This window comes from Nerophis lumbriciformis, linkage group LG10, assembly GCF_033978685.3.
Source record: "Nerophis lumbriciformis linkage group LG10, RoL_Nlum_v2.1, whole genome shotgun sequence".
Classification (NCBI taxonomy): domain Eukaryota; kingdom Metazoa; phylum Chordata; class Actinopteri; order Syngnathiformes; family Syngnathidae; genus Nerophis; species Nerophis lumbriciformis.
In genome coordinates this window covers 51813221-51836283 of record NC_084557.2, presented here as the reverse complement: position 1 = coordinate 51836283, position 23063 = coordinate 51813221, and the positions used below count along the sequence as shown (strand labels likewise).

At 41.9% G+C, this 23063-nt stretch overlaps 1 protein-coding gene across 2 annotated transcripts in view; it reads left to right on the top strand.

Annotated features, from left to right (window-relative positions):
* LOC133612220 (mitochondrial 10-formyltetrahydrofolate dehydrogenase-like) overlaps positions 1 to 23063 on the top strand; it is a 144199-nt gene that overhangs the window by 87932 nt on the left and 33204 nt on the right. For both annotated transcript variants that reach the window (XM_072913998.1, XM_072913999.1), the window contains exons 11-13: positions 6509 to 6628; positions 6703 to 6830; positions 16379 to 16529. In XM_072913998.1, the coding sequence (XP_072770099.1) occupies positions 6509 to 6628; positions 6703 to 6830; positions 16379 to 16529 (399 nt within the window). The remainder of the gene's footprint in view (positions 1 to 6508; positions 6629 to 6702; positions 6831 to 16378; positions 16530 to 23063) is intronic.

The window sequence follows — 23063 nt, the reverse complement described above, 5'->3', positions numbered from 1 at the left end:
TATGTTAGATCCACTATGGACTGGACTCTCACACTATTATGTTGGATCAACTATGGACTGGACTCTCACTATTATGTTAGATCCACTATGGACTAGACTCTCACGCTATTATGTTGTATCAACTATGGACTCGACTCTCACACTATTATGTTAGATCCACTATGGACTGGACTCTCACACTATTATGTTAGATCCACTATGGACTGGACTCTCACTATTATGTTAGATCCACTATGGACTGGACTCTCACAATATTATGTTAGATCCACTATGGACTGGACTCTCACTATTATGTTAGATCCACTATGGACTGGACTCTCACACTATTATGTTAGATCCACTATGGACTGGACTCTCACACTATTATGTTAGATCCACTATGGACTGGACTCTCACACTATTATGTTAGATCCACTATGGACTGGACTCTCAGTATTATGTTAGGTCCACTATGGACTGGACTCTCACACTATTATGTTAGATCCACTATGGACTGGACTCTCACACTATTATGTTAGATCCACTATGGACTGGACTCTCACACTATTATGTTAGATCCACTATGGACTGGACTCTCACTATTATGTTAGATCCACTATGGACTAGGCTCTCACACTATTATGTTGTATCAACTATGGACTCGACTCTCACACTATTATGTTAGATCCACTATGGACTGGACTCTCACACTATTATGTTAGATCCACTATGGACTGGACTCTCACACTATTATGTTGGATCAACTATGGACTGGACTCTCACTATTATATTAGATCCACTATGGACTGGACTCTCACACTATTATGTTAGATCCACTATGGACTGGACTCTCACACTATTATGTTGGATCAACTATGGACTGGACTCTCACTATTATGTTAGATCCACTACGGACTAGACTCTCACACTATTATGTTGTATCAACTATGGACTGGACTCTCACACTATTATGTTAGATCCACAATGGACTGGACTCTCACACTATTATGTTAGATCCACTATGGACTGGACTCTCACACTATTATGTTGGATCAACTATGGACTGGACTCTCACACTATTATGTTAGATCCACTATGGACTGGACTCTCACACTATTATGTTAGATCCACTATGGACTGGACTCTCACACTATTATGTTAGATCCACTATGGACTGGACTCTCACTATTATGTTAGATCCACTATGGACTGGACTTTCACACTATTATGTTAGATCCACTATGGACTGGACTCTCACACTATTATGTTAGATCCACTATGGACTGGACTCTCAAACTATTATGTTAGATCCACTATGGACTGGACTCTCACACTATTATGTTAGATCCACTATGGACTGGACTCTCACACTATTATGTTAGATCCACTATGGACTAGACTCTCACACTATTATGTTGTATCAACTATGGACTCGACTCTCACACTATTATGTTAGATCCACTATGGACTGGACTCTCACACTATTATATTAGATCCACTATGGACTGGACTCTCACACTATTATGTTAGATCCACTATGGACTGGACTCTCACACTATTATGTTAGATCCACTATGGACTGGACTCTCACACTATTATGTTAGATCCACTATGGACTGGACTTTCAGTATTATGTTAGATCCACTATGGACTGGACTCTCACACTATTATGTTAGATCCACTATGGACTGGACTCTCACACTATTATATTAGATCCACTATGGACTGGACTCTCACACTATTATGTTAGATCCACTATGGACTGGACTCTCACTATTATGTTAGATCCACTATGGACTGGACTCTCACAATATTATGTTAGATCCACTATGGACTGGACTCTCACTATTATGTTAGATCCACTATGGACTGGACTCTCACACTATTATGTTAGATCCACTATGGACTGGACTCTCACACTATTATGTTAGATCCACTATGGACTGGACTCTCACACTATTATGTTAGATCCACTATGGACTGGACTCTCAGTATTATGTTAGATCCACTATGGACTGGACTCTCACACTATTATGTTAGATCCACTATGGACTGGACTCTCACACTATTATGTTAGATCCACTATGGACTGGACTCTCACACTATTATGTTAGATCCACTATGGACTGGACTCTCACTATTATGTTAGATCCACTATGGACTAGGCTCTCACACTATTATGTTGTATCAACTATGGACTCGACTCTCACACTATTATGTTAGATCCACTATGGACTGGACTCTCACACTATTATGTTAGATCCACTATGGACTGGACTCTCACACTATTATGTTGGATCAACTATGGACTGGACTCTCACTATTATATTAGATCCACTATGGACTGGACTCTCACACTATTATGTTAGATCCACTATGGACTGGACTCTCACACTATTATGTTGGATCAACTATGGACTGGACTCTCACTATTATGTTAGATCCACTACGGACTAGACTCTCACACTATTATGTTGTATCAACTATGGACTGGACTCTCACACTATTATGTTAGATCCACAATGGACTGGACTCTCACACTATTATGTTAGATCCACTATGGACTGGACTCTCACACTATTATGTTGGATCAACTATGGACTGGACTCTCACACTATTATGTTAGATCCACTATGGACTGGACTCTCACACTATTATGTTAGATCCACTATGGACTGGACTCTCACACTATTATGTTAGATCCACTATGGACTGGACTCTCAGTATTATGTTAGATCCACTATGGACTGGACTCTCACTATTATGTTAGATCCACTATGGACTGGACTTTCACACTATTATGTTAGATCCACTATGGACTGGACTCTCACACCATTATGTTAGATCCACTATGGACTGGACTCTCACACTATTATGTTAGATCCACTATGGACTGGACTCTCACACTATTATGTTGGATCAACTATGGACTGGACTCTCACTATTATGTTAGATCCACTACGGACTAGACTCTCACACTATTATGTTGTATCAACTATGGACTGGACTCTCACACTATTATGTTAGATCCACAATGGACTGGACTCTCACACTATTATGTTAGATCCACTATGGACTGGACTCTCACACTATTATGTTGGATCAACTATGGACTGGACTCTCACACTATTATGTTAGATCCACTATGGACTGGACTCTCACACTATTATGTTAGATCCACTATGGACTGGACTCTCACACTATTATGTTAGATCCACTATGGACTGGACTCTCAGTATTATGTTAGATCCACTATGGACTGGACTCTCACTATTATGTTAGATCCACTATGGACTGGACTTTCACACTATTATGTTAGATCCACTATGGACTGGACTCTCACACTATTATGTTAGATCCACTATGGACTGGACTCTCACACTATTATGTTAGATCCACTATGGACTGGACTCTCACACTATTATGTTAGATCCACTATGGACTGGACTCTCACACTATTATGTTAGATCCACTATGGACTAGACTCTCACACTATTATGTTGTATCAACTATGGACTCGACTCTCACACTATTATGTTAGATCCACTATGGACTGGACTCTCACACTATTATATTAGATCCACTATGGACTGGACTCTCACACTATTATGTTAGATCCACTATGGACTGGACTCTCACACTATTATGTTAGATCCACTATGGACTGGACTCTCACACTATTATGTTAGATCCACTATGGACTGGACTTTCAGTATTATGTTAGATCCACTATGGACTGGACTCTCACACTATTATGTTAGATCCACTATGGACTGGACTCTCACTATTATGTTAGATCCACTATGGACTAGACTCTCACACTATTATGTTAGATCCACTATGGACTGGACTCTCACTATTATATTAGATCCACTATGGACTGGACTCTCAGTATTATGTTAGATCCACTATGGACTGGACTCTCACACTATTATGTTGGATCAACTATGGACTGGACTCTTACTATTATGTTAGATCCACTATGGACTAGACTCTCACACTATTATGTTGTATCAACTATGGACTCGACTCTCACACTATTATGTTAGATCCACTATGGACTGGACTCTCACACTATTATGTTAGATCCACTATGGACTGGACTCTCACACTATTATGTTAGATCCACTATGGACTGGACTCTCACACTATTATGTTGGATCAACTATGGACTGGACTCTCACTATTATGTTAGATCCACTATGGACTAGACTCTCACACTATTATGTTAGATCCACTATGGACTGGACTCTCACTATTATATTAGATCCACTATGGACTGGACTCTCACACTATTATGTTAGATCCACTATGGACTGGACTCTCACACTATTATGTTGGATCAACTATGGACTGGACTCTCACTATTATGTTAGATCCACTATGGACTAGACTCTCACACTATTATGATAGATCCACTATGGACTGGACTCTCACTATTATGTTGGATCAACTATGGACTGGACTCTCACTATTATGTTAGATCCACTATGGACTGGACTCTCACACTATTATGTTAGATCCACTATGGACTGGACTCTCACACTATTATGTTAGATCCACTATGGACTGGACTCTCACACTATTATGTTAGATCCACTATGGACTGGACTCTCACACTATTATGTTAGATCCACTATGGACTGGACTCTCACACTATTATGTTGGATCAACTATGGACTGGACTCTCACTATTATGTTAGATCCACTATGGACTGGACTCTCACTATTATGTTAGATCCACTATGGACTGGACTCTCACACTATTATGTTAGATCCACTATGGACTGGACTCTCACACTATTATGTTGTATCAACTATGGACTCGACTCTCACACTATTATGTTAGATCCACTATGGACTGGACTCTCACACTATTATGTTAGATCCACTATGGACTGGACTCTCACACTATTATGTTAGATCCACTATGGACTGGACTCTCACACTATTATGTTAGATCCACTATGGACTGGACTCTCACACTATTATGTTAGATCCACTATGGACTGGACTCTCACACTATTATGTTGGATCCACTATGGACTGGACTCTCACACTATTATATTAGATCCACTATGGACTGGACTCTCACACTATTATGTTAGATCCACTATGGACTGGACTCCCACACTATTATGTTGGATCAACTATGGACTGGACTCCCACTATTATGTTAGATCCACTATGGACTAGACTCTCACACTATTATGTTGTATCAACTATGGACTCGACTCTCACACTATTATGTTAGATCCACTATGGACTGGACTCTCACACTATTATGTTAGATCCACTATGGACTGGACTCTCACACTATTATGTTAGATCCACTATGGACTGGACTCTCAGTATTATGTTAGATCCACTATGGACTAGACTCTCACACTATTATGTTGTATCAACTATGGACTCGACTCTCACACTATTATGTTAGATCCACTATGGACTGGACTCTCACACTATTATGTTGGATCCACTATGGACTGGACTCTCACACTATTATGTTAGATCCACTATGGACTGGACTCTCACACTATTATGTTGGATCCACTATGGACTGGACTCTCACACTATTATGTTAGATCCACTATGGACTGGACTCTCACACTATTATGTTAGATCCACTATGGACTAGACTCTCACACTATTATGTTGGATCCACTATGGACTGGACTCTCACACTATTATGTTAGATCCACTATGGACTGGACTCTCACACTATTATGTTAGATCCACTATGGACTGGACTCTCACACTATTATGTTGTATCAACTATGGACTCGACTCTCACACTATTATGTTAGATCCACTATGGACTGGACTCTCACACTATTATGTTAGATCCACTATGGACTGGACTCTCACACTATTATGTTAGATCCACTATGGACTGGACTCTCACACTATTATGTTGGATCAACTATGGACTGGACTCTCACTATTATGTTAGATCCACTATGGACTAGACTCTCACACTATTATGTTGTATCAACTATGGACTCGACTCTCACACTATTATGTTAGATCCACTATGGACTGGACTCTCAGTATTATGTTAGATCCACTATGGACTGGACTCTCACACTATTATGTTAGATCCACTATGGACTGGACTCTCACTATTATGTTAGATCCACTATGGACTGGACACTTACTATTATGTTGGATCCACTATGGACTGGACTCTCACAAGTCAGACCCACTCGACATCCATTGCATTCGGTCTCCCCTAGAGTGGGGGGGGGGTTACCCACATATGCGGTCCTCTCCAAGGTTTCTCATAGTCATTCACATTGACGTCCCACTGGGGTGAGTTTTTCCTTGCCCTTATGTGGGCTCTGTACCGAGGATGTCGTTGTGGCTTGTGCAGCCCTTTGAGACACTTGTGATTTAGGGCTGTATAAATAAACATTGATTGATTGATTGAAAGTGTGCTCTTCTTTATGTGTTCACACTTCCAGTAGTTGGTTCCACTTTGTCCAGATGAGCTTGTGTTTGAGACTTTGTGATGTGTGTACACTACCAGGCCATCCGAGAAGTGAACAACATGACAGTGAAAATGCCCTACCAGTGTTTCATCGATGGCTGTTTTGTGGATGCTGAGAATGGCAAGACCTACGATACCATTAACCCAACTAACGGATCGGTAAGATATCTCATGACGTTTATATCAAAAACAAAGCTTGTCATAATTGTTGTGTCTTACACATCATTTTTCAGGTTATCTGTAAGGTGTCTTATGCTTCAGTGGGGGATGTTGATCGTGCAGTGGCTGCTGCTAAACACGCTTTTGTTGCCGGGCCCTGGGGGAAGATGAACCCAAGAGACAGAGGAAACCTCCTCTATAAGTAAGTTGCCAAACAGGACTATGTCATTGGGTAGCATTTCACTCTTTACCTTTGTATTTCACCCTAAAAACTATTTATCTTATAAATAAATGATAAATGGGTTATACTTGTATAGCGCTTTTCTACCTTCAAGGTACTCAAAGCGCTTTGACACTATTTCCACATTCACACACACATTCACACACTGATGGCGGGAGCTGCCATGCAAGGCGCTAACCAGCAGCCATCAGGAGCAAGGGGTGAAGTGTCTTGCCCAAGGACACCACGGACGTGACTAGGATGGTAGAAGGTGGGGATTGAACCCCAGTAACCAGCAACCCTCCGATTGCTGGCACGGCCACTCTACCAACTTCGCCAAGCCATCCCAATAATTAGGAATTTACATTTTTTTGTTCCCAACTACTAATGAGCCTTTTTTAACCAAAGTCTTAAAGGGGAACATTATCAGCAGACCTATGTAAGCGTCAATATATACCTTGATGTTGCAGAAAAAAGACCATATATTTTTTGAACCGATTTCCGAACTCTAAATGGGCGAATTTTGGCGAATTAAACGCCTTTCTATTATTCGCTCTCGGAGCGATGACGTCACAATCCGCCATTTTCTCAAACACCGTGTCAAATCAGCTCTGTTATTTTCCGTTTTTTCGACTGTTTTCCGTACCTTGGAGACTTCATGCCTCGTCGGTGTGTTGTCGGAGGGTGTAACAACACCAACAGGGACGGATTCAAGTTGCACCAGTGGCCCAAAGATGCGAAAGTGGCAAGAAATTGGACGTTTGTTCCACACACTTTACCGACGAAAGCTATGCTACGACAGAGATGGCAAGAATGTGTGGATATCCTGCGACACTCAAAGCAGATGCATTTCCAACCATAAAGTCAAAGAAATCTGCTGCCAGACCCTCATTGAATCTGCTGGAGTGTGTGAGCAATTCAGGGACAAAGGACCTCGGTAGCACGGCAAGCAATGGCGGTAGTTTGTTCCCGCAGACGAGCGAGCTAAACCCCCTGGATGTCTTGGCTCACACCGTCCCTTATGCCACCGAAGATGATCAAGAGAAGAATATCGACCCTAGCTTCCCTGGCCTGCTGACATCAACTCCAAAACTGGACAGATCAGCTTTCAGGAAAAGAGAGCGGATGAGGGTATGTCTACAGAATATATTAATTGATGAAAATTGGGCTGTCTGCACTCTCAAAGTGCATGTTGTTGCCAAATGTATTTCATATGCTGTAAACCTAGTTCATAGTTGTTAGTTTCCTTTAATGCCAAACAAACACATACCAATCGTTGGTTAGAAGGCGATCGCCGAATTCGTCTTTGCTTTCTCCCGTGTCGCTGGCTGTCGTGTCGTTTTCGTCGCTTTCGCTTGCATACGGTTCAAACCGATATGGCTCAATAGCTTCAGTTTCTTCTTCAATTTTGTTTTCGCTACCTGCCTCCACACTACAACCATCCGTTTCAATACATGCGTAATCTGTTGAATCGCTTAAGCCGCTGAAATCCGAGTCTGAATCCGAGCTAATGTCGCTATAGCTTGCTGTTCTATGTGCCATGTTTGTTTGTGTTGGCTTCACTATGTGACGTCACAGGAAAATGGACGGGTGTATATAACGATGGTTAAAATCAGGCACTTTGAAGCTTTTTTTAGGGATATTGCGTGATGGGTAAAATTTTGAAAAAAACTTCGAAAATAAAATAAGCCACTGGGAACTGATTTTTAATGGTTTTAACCATTCTGAAATTGTGATAATGTTCCCCTTTAACGATTGCAAAAAGACATGCAGCACACTGAATGTTCAAACAAACACTGGCTCCACTTCCTGTTCTTTGTTTGTTGTTAGACGCTGCATGCGAGACAATAAAGTAATTTGTTCAGTGACAAACTGCTTTATTTTAATTCCTTTTAGTAACATTTAAATTTAGATTTAAAGGGGAACATTATCACAATTTCAGAATGGTTAAAACCATTAAAAATCAGTTCCCAGTGGCTTATTTTATTTTTCGAAGTTTTTTTCAAAATTTTACCCATCACGCAATATCCCTAAAAAAAAGCTTCAAAGTGCCTGATTTTTTTTTTATTTATTTATTATTTTTTTTTTTTTGTGTCTGTCCTGTCCAGCTTCTCAGGCAAATCATATAGTTGATGTAGATGCCCATGTCGGCTGTTCAGATTTACTTTACAAAAGAGAAGTGTAGGATACTTCTCTTGTTGCCTTATTTGTATTTGACTTTATTAAATGTATTTATATTATCATTTAGTGCAGCCGGGCCGGAGCAGGAGGGGATAGAAAGAGAAAAAAAAAGAAGACAGAGGGGGAAATTGTGGGGACAAGAGGGGGATTAGACAGAGAGACAAAAACAACAACAACAACAACAATAGAGCAACATCAGCAAATATGACATGTACAAATATGATGGTAAAAGTAATAGCAAATAAGCAGTTAGCGAAAAATAAAAAATAATACAGAAATGACAATGAGCATTATTACACTACAAATGGATCAATACAAATACCAATAGAAATAGCGCTATTGATAATGAACAATACCAATAATTTACCTTTATTATCAACAATACAGTTGTTTAAATGCAACAATACATATACGTAATGATAACTTGAGATACGAAAGAATGCAGAAAAATGGAGGGGGAGAAAGAGAAGCAACCTACATTAACCTTGTAGATTGTTATAGTCACAATAGGTTAAGCTTTGTCAGTGTGCCATGTGTTACACCCAGTTTACCCTAGGGCAACAACGTTAATATATGTTTGATGAAACGTGATTATGTGCATGAGTGTAAGTATGCATATGTACTTGTATATGTACAGAATGTGTATATGTGTTTGTACAATGAATGTATATGTACAGAATGTGTATATGTGTTTGTACAGTGAATGTATATGTACAGTATGTGTACGTGTATGTTTGTATATTGAATGTGCGTGTGGATGTACGAACATTAGGTAGGTAAATATGTACTGTATTTGTGTATGTATGTGGGAGCGTAGGTACCTATGTACGTATGTGAGCATATGTGAATTTGCATGTACAATACATTCGACGCCCAGAGTGCGTGGGAGCCAGAGCACGGCCCCATCACCCCCGAGAGCCCAACCCACAAACAGGAGGCGTGGTGCCCAGGGAACCAGGGACCACCGCCCCCACGCAGCCAAGCCGGCCAGCGACAGGAACCCCAGAGCCCGACCCACCGTACCGCCCACAAGGGCCAGCAGCAGGCCGCAGACAGACGCACCCGGCAGAGGACAGGGCACGAGAAAAGCAGAGTGCCTGATTTTAACCATCGTTATACAGGTAAAAGCCAGTAAATTAGAATATTTTGAAAAACTTGATTTATTTCAGTAATTGCATTCAAAAGGTGTAACTTGTACATTATATTTATTCATTGCACACAGACTGATGCATTCAAATGTTTATTTCATTTAATTTTGATGATTTGAAGTGGCAACAAATGAAAATCCAAAATTCCGTGTGTCACAAAATTAGAATATTACTTAAGGCTAATACAAAAAAGGGATTTTTAGAAATGTTGGCCAACTGAAAAGTATGAAAATGAAAAATATGAGCATGTACAATACTCAATACTTGGTTGGAGCTCCTTTTGCCTCAATTACTGCGTTAATGCGGCGTGGCATGGAGTCGATGAGTTTCTGGCACTGCTCAGGTGTTATGAGAGCCCAGGTTGCTCTGATAGTGGCCTTCAACTCTTCTGCATTTTTGGGTCTGGCATTCTGCATCTTCCTTTTCACGATACCCCACAGATTTTCTATGGGGCTAAGGTCAGGGGAGTTGGCGGGCCAATTTAGAACAGAAATACCATGGTCTGTAAACCAGGCACGGGTAGATTTTGCGCTGTGTGCAGGCGCCAAGTCCTGTTGGAACTTGAAATCTCCATCTCCATAGAGCAGGTCAGCAGCAGGAAGCATGAAGTGCTCTAAAACTTGCTGGTAGACGGCTGCGTTGACCCTGGATCTCAGGAAACAGAGTGGACCGACTCCAGCAGATGACATGGCACCCCAAACCATCACTGATGGTGGAAACTTTACACTAGACTTCAGGCAACGTGGATCCTGTGCCTCTCCTGTCTTCCTCCAGACTCTGGGACCTCGATTTCCAAAGGAAATGCAAAATTTGCATGGTTGGGTGATGGTTTGGGGTGCCATGTCATCTGCTGGTGTCGGTCCACTCTGTTTCCTGAGATCCAGGGTCAACGCAGCCGTCTACCAGCAAGTTTTAGAGCACTTCATGCTTCCTGCTGCTGACCTGCTCTATGGAGATGGAGATTTCAAGTTCCAACAGGACTTGGCGCCTGCACACAGCGCAAAATCTACCCGTGCCTGGTTTACGGACCATGGTATTTCTGTTCTAAATTGGCCCGCCAACTCCCCTGAGCTCCAACCAAGTATTGAGTATTGTACATGCTCATATTTTTCATTTTCATACTTTTCAGTTGGCTAACATTTCTAAAAATCCCTTTTTTGTATTAGCCTTAAGTAATATTCTAATTTTGTGACACACGGAATTTTGGATTTTCATTTGTTGCCACTTCAAATCATCAAAATTAAATGAAATAAACATTTGAATGCATCAGTCTGTGTGCAATGAATAAATATAATGTACAAGTTACACCTTTTGAATGCAATTACTGAAATAAATCAAGTTTTTCAAAATATTCTAATTTACTGGCTTTTACCTGTATACACCCGTCCATTTTCCTGTGACGTCACATAGTGATGCCAACACAAACAAACATGGCGCATAGAACAGCAAGCTATAGCGACATTAGCTCGGATTCAGACTCGGATTTCAGCGGCTTAAGCGATTCAACAGATTACGCGTGTATTGAAACGGATGGTTGTAGTGTGGAGGCAGGTAGCGAAAACCAAATTGAAGAAGAAACTGAAGCTATTGAGCCATATCGCTTTGAACCGTATGCAAGCGAAACCCACGAAAACGACACGACAGCCAGCGACACGGGAGAAAGCGAGGACGAATTCGGCGATCGCCTTCTAACCAACGATTGGTATGTGTTTGTTTGGCATTAAAGGAAACTAACAACTATGAACTAGGTTTACAGCATATGAAATACATTTGGCAACAACATGCACTTTGAGAGTGCAGACAGCCCATTTCAGGCGCGCTAAGAACATATATTTTTCCACGATTTCAGCACTCAGGTTAACCATCTGTCTTGTCTTTTAACAAAGAAACAAGGAAGTCACAATCTTTGTTCAATGGATGTTCTGCAATTTGTTGTCCCCAAAGTAAGAACTGAACTGGGCAAGAAAGCATTTAGGTTTTCAGCACCGAAGGCTTGGAATAACCTACAATCGAACATTAAACTTCAAACCCTAGTTACGCTGAGGGCTTCACGGTGGCAGAGGGGTTAGTGCATCTGCCTCACAATACGAAGGTCTTGAGTACCGTATTTTCCGCACCATAAGCCGCCCTGGGTTATAAGCCGCGCCTTCAATGAACGGCATATTTCAAAACTTTGTCCACCTATAAGCCGCCCCGTGTTATAAGCCGCATCTAACTGCGCTAAAGGGAATGTCAAAAAAACAGTCAGATAGGTCAGTCAAACTTTAATAATATAATAAAAACCAGCGTTCTAACAACTCTGTTCACTCCCAAAATGTACGGTAATGTGCAAATGTGCAATCACAAACATAGTAAAATTCAAAATAGTGCAGAGCAATAACATCAATAACTTAATGTTGCTCGAACGTTAATGTCACAACACACAAAATAAACATAACGCTCACTTTCTGAAGTTATTCTTCATTCATAAATCCCTCGAATTCTTCTCCTTCGGTGTTCGAAATAAAAAGTTGGGCGAATACGGGATCCAAAATGGCCGGCTCCGTCTCGTCGAAGTCATCGGAGTCAGTGTCGCTGTTGTTGTCCAGCAGTTCTGTGAATCCTGCCTTCCGGAAAGCTCGGACCACAGTTGTGACCGAAATATCCGCCCAGGCATTTACGATCCACTGGCAGATGTTGGCGTATGTCGTCCGGCGCTGTCTCCCTGTCTTAGTGAAGGTGTGTTCGCCTTCGGTCATCCATTGTTCCCACACCGTTCGCAGTCGTGCTTTAAATGCCCTGTTGACACCAATATCGAGCGGTTGGAGTTCTTTGGTTAATCCACCCGGAATGACGGCGAGTGTTGTATTTGTGTGCTTCACTTGTTTTTTGACACCATCTGTGATGTGGGCGCGCATGGAGTCGTATATCAACATGGAACACACAAAGGAAATGAAACGTAATACCCGCGCCCTTCTTCTTCTACGGGGGCGGGTGGTTGCTTACCGTAGAAGAAGAAGCGCTTCCTCTTCTACGGGGAAAAAAGATGGCGGCTGTTTACCGTAGTTGCGAGACCGAAACTTTATGAAAATAAATATTTATATTAATCCATATATAAGGCGCACCGGGTTATAAGCCGCACTGTCAGCTTTTGTGAAAATTTGTGGTTTTTAGGTGCGGCTTATAGTGCGGAAAATACGGTAGTCTTGGGTTCAATCCCGGGCTCGGGATCTTTCTGTGTGGAGTTTGCATGTTCTCCCCGTGACTGCGTGGGTTCCCTCCGGGTTCTCCGGCTTCCTCCCACCTCCAAAGACATGCACCTGGGGATAAGTTGATTGGCAACACTAAATTGGCCTTAGTGTGTGGATGTGAGTGTGAATGTTGTCTGTCTATCTGTGTTGGCCCTGCGATGAGGTGGCGACTTGTCCAGGGTGTACCCCGCCTTCCGCCCGATTGTAGCTGAGATAGGCTCCAGCGCCCCCCGCGACCCCAAAGGGAATAAGCGGTAGAAAATGGATGGATGGATAGTTACGCTGAATGAGTTTAAAGCTTCCGTGAAAGGACTGCAGTCTACCTTGTCTGTATGCACATGTGTCATGTGAGCAAGTTTTAATGTTGTAAATGTGATGTTTTATGTATTTGTTTACTGTTTTTTAATGTAACCTTGCTGCTGCCCTCTTGGCCAGGTCTCCCTTGGAAAAGAGATCTTTGATCTCAATGGGATTTTTTTACCTGGTTAAATAAAGGCTAATAATAATAATAATAACCATACCTAAATAGACACAAAATACTGCATTGCGCAAGACTACCCGAATGTACTCGAATGATTGAAAAAAATTATTGGTAAACACAGTTTATGTATAATAATTTACTTAAAACCGCAAGTAATGAATAAAGTTTTCATCAATTAATATATTCTGTAGACATACCCTCATCCGCTCTCTTTTCCTGAAAGCTGATCTGTCCAGTTTTGGAGTTGATGTCAGCATCTGCTTTGAGTGTCGCAGGATATCCACACATTCTTGCCATCTCTGTCGTAGCATAGCTTTCGTCGGTAAAGTGTGCGGAACAAACGACTGACCGTTTCCTCGGCTTTCCCCACAGCCTCGTATTTTGAACACATTTCGTCCAATTTCTTGCCACTTTTGCATCTTTGGGCCACTGGTGCAACTTGAATCCGTCCCTGTTTGTGTTGTTACACCCTCCGACAACACACCGACGAAAGTGAGAAAATGGCAGATTGCTTCCCGATGTGACCTCACGCTGTGACGTCATCGCTCCGAGAGCGAATAATAGAAAGGCGTTTAATTCACCAAAATTCACCCATTTAGAGTTCGGAAATCGGTTAAAAAAATCTATGGTCTTTTTTCTGCAACATCAAGGTATACAGGTAAAAGCCAGTAAATTAGAATATTTTGAAAAACTTGATTTATTTCAGTAATTGCATTCAAAAGGTGTAACTTGTACATTATATTTATTCATTGCACACAGACTGATGCATTCAAATGTTTATTTCATTTAATTTTGATGATTTGAAGTGGCAACAAATGAAAATCCAAAATTCCGTGTGTCACAAAATTAGAATATTACTTAAGGCTAATACAAAAAAGGGATTTTTAGAAATGTTGGCCAACTGAAAAGTATGAAAATGAAAAATATGAGCATGTACAATACTCAATACTTGGTTGGAGCTCCTTTTGCCTCAATTACTGCGTTAATGCGGCGTGGCATGGAGTCGATGAGTTTCTGGCACTGCTCAGGTGTTATGAGAGCCCAGGTTGCTCTGATAGTGGCCTTCAACTCTTCTGCGTTTTTGGGTCTGGCATTCTGCATCTTCCTTTTCACAATACCCCACAGATTTTCTATGAGGCTAAGGTCAGGGGAGTTGGCGGGCCAATTTAGAACAGAAATACCATGGTCCGTAAACTAGGCACGGGTAGATTTTGCGCTGTGTGCAGACGCCAAGTCCTGTTGGAACTTGAAATCTCCATCTCCATAGAGCAGGTCAGCAGCAGGAAGCATGAAGTGCTCTAAAACTTGCTGGTAGACGGCTGCGTTGACCCTGGATCTCAGGAAACAGAGTGGACCGACACCAGCAGATGACATGGCACCCCAAACCATCACTGATGGTGGAAACTTTACACTAGACTTCAGGCAACGTGGATCCTGTGCCTCTCCTGTCTTCCTCCAGACTCTGGGACCTCGATTTCCAAAGGAAATGCAAAATTTGCATGGTTGGGTGATGGTTTGGGGTGCCATGTCATCTGCTGGTGTCGGTCCACTCTGTTTCCTGAGATCCAGGGTCAACGCAGCCGTCTACCAGCAAGTTTTAGAGCACTTCATGCTTCCTGCTGCTGACCTGCTCTATGGAGATGGAGATTTCAAGTTCCAACAGGACTTGGCGCCTGCACACAGCGCAAAATCTACCCGTGCCTGGTTTACGGACCATGGTATTTCTGTTCTAAATTGGCCCGCCAACTCCCCTGACCTTAGCCCCATAGAAAATCTGTGGGGTATTGTGAAAAGGAAGATGCAGAATGCCAGACCCAAAAACGCAGAAGAGTTGAAGGCCACTATCAGAGCAACCTGGGCTCTCATAACACCTGAGCAGTGCCAGAAACTCATCGACTCTATGCCACGCCGCATTAACGCAGTAATTGAGGCAAAAGGAGCTCCAACCAAGTATTGAGTATTGAACATGCTCATATTTTTCAATTTCATACTTTTCAGTTGGCCAACATTTCTAAAAATCCCTTTTTTGTATTAGCCTTAAGTAATATTCTAATTTTGTGACACACGGAATTTTGGATTTTCATTTGTTGCCACTTCAAATCATCAAAATTAAATGAAATAAACATTTGAATGCATCAGTCTGTGTGCAATGAATAAATATAATGTACAAGTTACACCTTTTGAATGCAATTACTGAAATAAATCAAGTTTTTCAAAATATTCTAATTTACTGGCTTTTACCTGTATATTGACGCTTACATAGATAGGTCTGGTGATAATGTTCCCCTTTAACATTTAGATATAATATTTGCCCCAACATTTAAACTTAAATGTGATGAAAATGAGCTAAATGTGAGAAAAATGAGTTGAATGTGTGTGACTGAACTTTGACATTCGGCACTCCATATAAATGTAACTTATAGTTTGCAAAGATGAATAAAAAAATGGGGGTCAAAGGTTTAATACTCCGCTTCCTCACTTGCTATGAAGGCTTGCAGATGTGATGGAGCAACACCAGGAGGAGCTGGCAACCATTGAGGCAATGGACTCAGGAGCGGTGTACACTCTGGCCTTGAAGACTCACGTCGGCATGTCTATTCAGACATTCCGCTACTTTGCTGGCTGGTGTGACAAAATCCAGGTAGAGTTTTGTTTGTAAAGCTTTTCTTTCCGTTGCCCCAAGGTTTGTTTTCATGTTCCATCTCAAATGTTAAATGTCCCTTTTTATGTTTCACCTCTGACTTGATATGCAAACACTCTTCTTTGTGCAATTGCTAGTTGATTTCAATTGGTTGGTTTCTGGCTACAGCTGCTTTTAAGCATAGTCCAATAATATTTGGGGTGAGGCTTGGAGAAGCCCATTCCAGGAGTTTAGGATAGGATAGGTCTTTATTGTCATTGCACAAGTACAACCAGCTTAATGTTAGCCTGCTTTATCAAGTTCAACACCTGTTTAGATGTATGTTTGGGATCCTTGTCCTGCTCAGACATAGCTTTTCATTTTAGGTCCATTTGAAGAAGGTGGGCATAACCCTCCTTCTTCAAATTGTATCCACTGTAGAGATGCGCGGTTTGCGGACACAACCGCGGAGTCCGCGGATTATCCGCGGATCGGGCGGATGAAATTAAAAAAACTAAGATTTTATCCGCTCGCGGGTCGGGTCGGGCGGATTAATTTTTTTTTTTTTTTTTTTTTTTTGCGGGTGGCAGTTAAACCAATTGGGAAATATATATACATAGTTAAATGTTGTTACCCACATACGAAAAACGAGCAGGCACCTGCAGCATATGCCACAACAGAAGAAAAAAAAAGAAAAGAGATGGACACTTTTACGGAGCGGAGAAGGGACGCCTCGCCGGGGTCCGGGACCGAGGCCCCTTCCCCCGAGAGGGCCCCACCGGGAGCCGTAGCTGAGGCGATCCGCGAGAAGGGCCCGACGCACGTCCAGGGTCACTACCGCACCCACCGCACCGACACCCCGCCTCGTCCGCTTTCGCCGCGGCCGGCGTCACGCGCAGCAGGTAAGCAGCTTACCTGCCCGCCACCCCCGTGGCCGGGGGCTCGTAACATGGGTCACTCCGCGCGCTCCGCCCGCGCAGCTTACCTACTTGCCACCCCTGTTGCCGGGGGCGCGTAACAGGGGTCACTCCGCACGTAGTGCGCTCATGAAAGGGGTGGGGCTCACCCTGGTTGATATAGAGAGCAGGACGGTGGCCATGGAAGTTGGAACCCGCTAAGGAGTGTGTAACAACCCACCTGCCGAATCAACTAGCCCTGAAAATGGATGGCGCTGGAGCGTGGGCCCATATCTGGCCGTCGCCGGCAGCGAGACGCGCTTGGAGGTGCGCTCAGCGCGGCTCCCATATGATTGCGCACTGGTGTGCGTCTGGGTCGTGACAGCGTGGCACGCGAATGTCTGTGCATTGGATCAGTCTCCTTTCTTTAACAGGCAAAAGCTTTATAACCTCACCATACCTGCCAACTTTTAAATCAGAAAAACCTAGTAGCCAGGGTCCAAGGGCCGCAGGCCCCGGTAGGTCCAGGACAAAGTCCTGGTGGAGGGTTCAGGGCTTCGCCCCCCGACGCAAAATGACTATTAGCATTCAGACAGGTTAAATGTTGCTAAAACCATCACTTTTCTATCAGTCACAGTGACTTTTCAAAACAAAAATATTACAGCAAAAATCATATGGGTTGATTGACATGTTTATTCTGTAAGCTAACTTCAATAGTTTGAAATTATTTTGACAGTTAATGCCAGTTATCCTGTCAACCTTTCACAAGACTTCAATTTGTTAATTGAAAGTATAAATAGTATAAACACTTTTTACAGTATGTCGTGCTGTGAAATACAGCCGACAGGATTGCGCACCAAACACGAAGCAAGGCCAAAGTGCATGCGGTGCAGGAGAACAAAGGACTTCTTTCATTTAAGGTTTGTGATAAACCATCAAACTCATTCGTTAAAAGGACTCTATAGTAATATAAAGCGAATTTTTCTGGACATTATCATGCAAGAAAAGTTTATTTTTGGGATCGCGATCACCGTGTAATGATTTTTAAAGGTTGCATTACATTATTAACTGTCCCATGTGATCAGCCAGTGCGATTGGAAGTCCATGCTCAATTATTGCCTCCGTAAATAAAACTTCGGCATTTATCACATCCAAAGAATCTGTTTGGGCGACGAAAAACGTTGAAAGTTTTCCACTTGTATCGCTAGCAACGGCATTAGACTTGTGTTTTTTTGTCCCAACGTGGTCTTTTACATCGCTAATTCCTCCGTGTCCGATCGAAAAATCTTGTCTGCACAAGGTGCAATTCGCGTAGTTTTCACCCTTTTTTATATTTTTTTATTAATATTAGATATATAACAACGGGCGGATGGTGGGCGGGTGCAGTTCTGATCAAACGTTACATCGGGTGGATGGCGGATGGTTGACGACTTTCTGACGCGGTTGCGGATGAAATAATTGCCTATCCGCGCATCTCTAATCCACTGTTTGCCATGCACCGGTGCCACTGTTTGCCATGCACCGGTGCCACTGTTTGCCATGCACCGGTGCCACTGTTTGCCATGCACCAGTGCCACTGTTTGCCATGCACCGGTGCCACTGACAGTAAAACAGCCATATAGCATGATGCTACCACAACCGTACATTAGTGTTGTCGCGATACCAATATTTTGGTACCAAAATATTTCGGTACTTTTCAGTACTTTTCTGGAATAAAGGGGACCACAAAAATGTCATTTTTGACTTTATTTGAACAAAAAAACTTACAGTACATGAAACATATGTTTCTTATTGCAAGTTTGTCTTAAATAAAATGTTGAACATACTAGACAACTTGTCTTTTAGTAGTAAGTAAACAAACAAAGACTCCTAATTAGTCGTATGCAGTAACATATTGTGTCATTTATACACCTATTATTTTGTACACATTATTAAGGACAAGTGGTAGAAAATGAATTATTAATCCACTTGTTCATTTACTGTTAATATCTGCTTACTTTCTCTTTTAACATGTTCTATCTACACTTCTGTTCAAATGTAATAATCACTTATTCTTCTCTTCTTTGATACTTTACATTAGTTTTGGATGATACCACAAATGTAGGTATCAATCGTCGTTACAGGATCATACATTGGTCATATTCAAAGTCCTCATGTGTCCAGGGACATATTTCCTGACTTTATAAACATAATATCATTTTTTTTTAAACAAAAGAAGATTTATGTGATGCTAAAAAATATCAATGTAATCATAGTAGTATCGACTAGATACGCAATTGTACTTGGTATCATTACAGAGGATGTTAGGTGTAGATCCACCAATGGTGTTTGTCTATATTGTAGCATCCCTGAAGAGTTGATGCTGCAGGGAATTTGTTGTGTAGTGTTTATGTTGTGTTGCGGTGCAAATATTCTCCCAACATGTGTTTGTCAGTGTTGTCTAGTGTGGTTTCATTATATGGCACATGTTTATGACAGTGTTGTTTAGTGTGGTTTCATTATATGGCACATGTTTATGACAGTGTTGTTTAGTGTGGTGTCATTATAATGCACATGTTTATGACAGTGTTGGCGTTGTTCATACGGCCACCCTTAGTGTGACATGTATGGCCGTTGATTAAGTATGTTTTCATAAGCTTCAAGCCAGAGGTGCTCATATAATATCGCTGAGGGTGTGTCAGTCCATCGCCAGCCAGGCATTAAAAAATCTTCACCAAGACGTCACTTAAGTCACTTGATTGACATCCACGGCACCCGAGGGTCTTGTGAGATGACGCTGGCTGCTGCCACATCAGTAGAGTTTAAACATGCAGTGGTACGACCTCTACTTAAAAAACCCAGCCTCGACCCCTCTCTCCTCTCTAACTTCAGACCTATCTCTAATCTTCCATACATTTCCAAAATATTAGAGAAGGTTGTCTACAGTCAGTTGCTGCCCTTCTTAGAGGATAATGGTATCACTGAGCTGTTCCAGTCCGGTTTTAAAGCCCTCCACAGCACAGAGTCAGCGCTTCTAAAAGTTTTTAACGATATCCTCCTGTCCACTGATTCTGGTAAATATGTTGTCCTGGTGCTTTTAGATCTGTCTGCTGCGTTCCACACCGTCGACCACGCCACCTTAATCACTCGTCTTGAGAACTGTGTGGGCATTAAGGGCGCCGCCCTCAACTGGTTCCGGTCGTACCTAACCGACAGGAGTTTTTGTGTAAAAGTAGACAGTTTTATGTCGTCCACAGCTCCTTTACCACATGGGGTCCCCCAGGGCTCAATCCTTGCCCCAATTTTATTTGCGCTTTACCTTCTCCCCCTTGGTTCTATTTTTAGGAAGTACAGTATTGCATTTCATTTTTATGCCGATGATTGCCAGATTTATTTTCCCATGGCACAAAATAACACGGTTCAACGTCTTATTGACTGCCTGCACGACATCAAAGTCTGGCTTTCAGCTAACTTCCTGAGCCTAAATGAAGATAAAACAGAAGTTATGTTGTTCGGTCCAAGTCGCTCTCCCTCCCCCAACGTTGACCTCGGCACTCTGACCCCGTATCTCAGCGACTCTGTCACAAACCTGGGGGTAAAGTTTGACTCAGATTTTAAATTCGAAAAACAAATCAGCAGCGTCGTTCAAAAAAGCTTTTATCAATCACGCCAAATAGCGAAAGTGAAACCGCTTCTATCAAGACATGATCTTGAGAAATTAATCCACGCTTTTATCTCGACTCGTCTTGATTATTGTAATGCCCTGTATGTAGGCATTAGCCAGGCCTCCCTCGCCCGCCTGCAGCTCGTGCAGAACTCTGCTGCTCGTCTGCTAACACAGACCCGCAGACGTGAGCACATCACCCCTATTTTAGCGTCCCTTCACTGGCTCCCTGTGCGTTACCGAATACTTTAAACTCCTTTTATTTGTTTTTAAATGTCTAAACAACCTCGCGCCAACCTATCTCTCCGACCTCCTTCAGCCTTACTGCCCCACCCGATCCTTAAGATCAGCCAATCAGCTGCTGTTGACGGTCCCTGACACAAGGCTGAAGCTTAGAGGTGACAGAGCTTTCGCCGTTGCTGCTCCCAAGCTCTGGAAAGACCTACCTCTGAGTGTTAGACAAGCCTCCTCTCTTCCTGTTTTTAAATCTCTCTTAAAAACATACTTTTATTCCATGGCTTTTAACACTGAGTGATATCCATCCTGCAATGGCGCCCCATAATACACCTGCTGTGATCCTGTTTTTATGTTTTTATGTTTTTATTAATTCTATTTTAATTATTTATTTTTTATCGTGTTCTGTTTGTGTTGTGTTGTGTTTGCTCGGTACTCGTTTTATCTTTTAACCTGCTCATTGTACAGCACTTTGGCTACCCCTGTGGTAAATTTTAAATGTGCTCTATAAATAAAGTTGATTTGATTTGATTTGATGATTAAGAAAAAATGACCGACAGGAAGGCGAGGAACACTTTTTTTATTTCAACAGACTTTCAATGCCGTACCTGCCGTCAAGACTCTAAAGACCGACTTCACAGTTCCTATCTTCACAATAAAAGCACTGCTTCATCCTGCCTGCGCTAACAAAATAAGAGTCTCAAAAAGCTGGCGTGCACAAGCTAGCAAGCTGCGGAGTTTGCCGCCAATGTATTTATTGTAAAAAAAAAAAAAGAGTACGGAAGCTGGACAAATAAGATGACAAAAACCAACCACTTTCATGTGGTATTGGACAGAAAGGAGGACTTTTTTTCTCCTCCATTTGAAAATGTGGACGTTATCATCACTACTGTCTGATTCCAATCAATGCAAGTCATCAGAATCAGGTAATACACCAACTTATATTCTTGTCTTCATGAAAGAAAGGAATCTATGTGTCAAACAAGCTTTTATTATCATTAAACACTTTTAACTTGTTAACAAAAACGTCTCTTTCATTGATAAATAAATAAATATAAATGATCCGTATATGAATGAGGTAGATCCTCTCGACTTGGTCAATTGAAAAGTAGCTCGCCTGCAGAAAAAGTGTGGCCACGCCTGTTTTAAACCATTAGCTTTAAAATGATATCAAAATAAGGCTTGAAATATCTTGCGTTGCATGTTACGAGCCTAAGTCCTATATTAGCTTCACCTTGTGAAATTAATTGCTGGAATAAACTAACAATTGCACGATATTCCAGTTTTTTGAGTTTCACCTGTCTGTGAATCAGTGTGTGATTACCTCAAAGTCCTCACTTTGTGGCTCAAATAGGTTCATTACAGTCTGTGGAATCAAAGCAGTCTAGTTGTGGGGTGGCTTTGTTGTAGTTTCTACTTGGGTGTGTATCGCAAGCTAGGCTGTGTATGCATCCTTAAATTAGGTGAATTATCCATTTTTACTTGTGGAACAGTTTGACTGGTAAACATTTTGTGAAGTGTAAAGTATTGTCCATTGTGTCATTGCCTACAATCTAGCCCGGTCATGTATTGTGTGTGTTTTTCAAGGTATACTGCTTCTTTCCATAGTCATGTGTCAAGTATTAGTGATAACATTAACAAACTGACTGGTCACCGGGTCTAGTTTCCTCATGCGTGAACCTGAATATGATTAGCAGCAATGTACCGTAAAATAAGCAGCGCAGGTAACTCCTACCCTAACATTTAAGAGCGCATCGTTTGTGAATCTGCCGGATACTATTT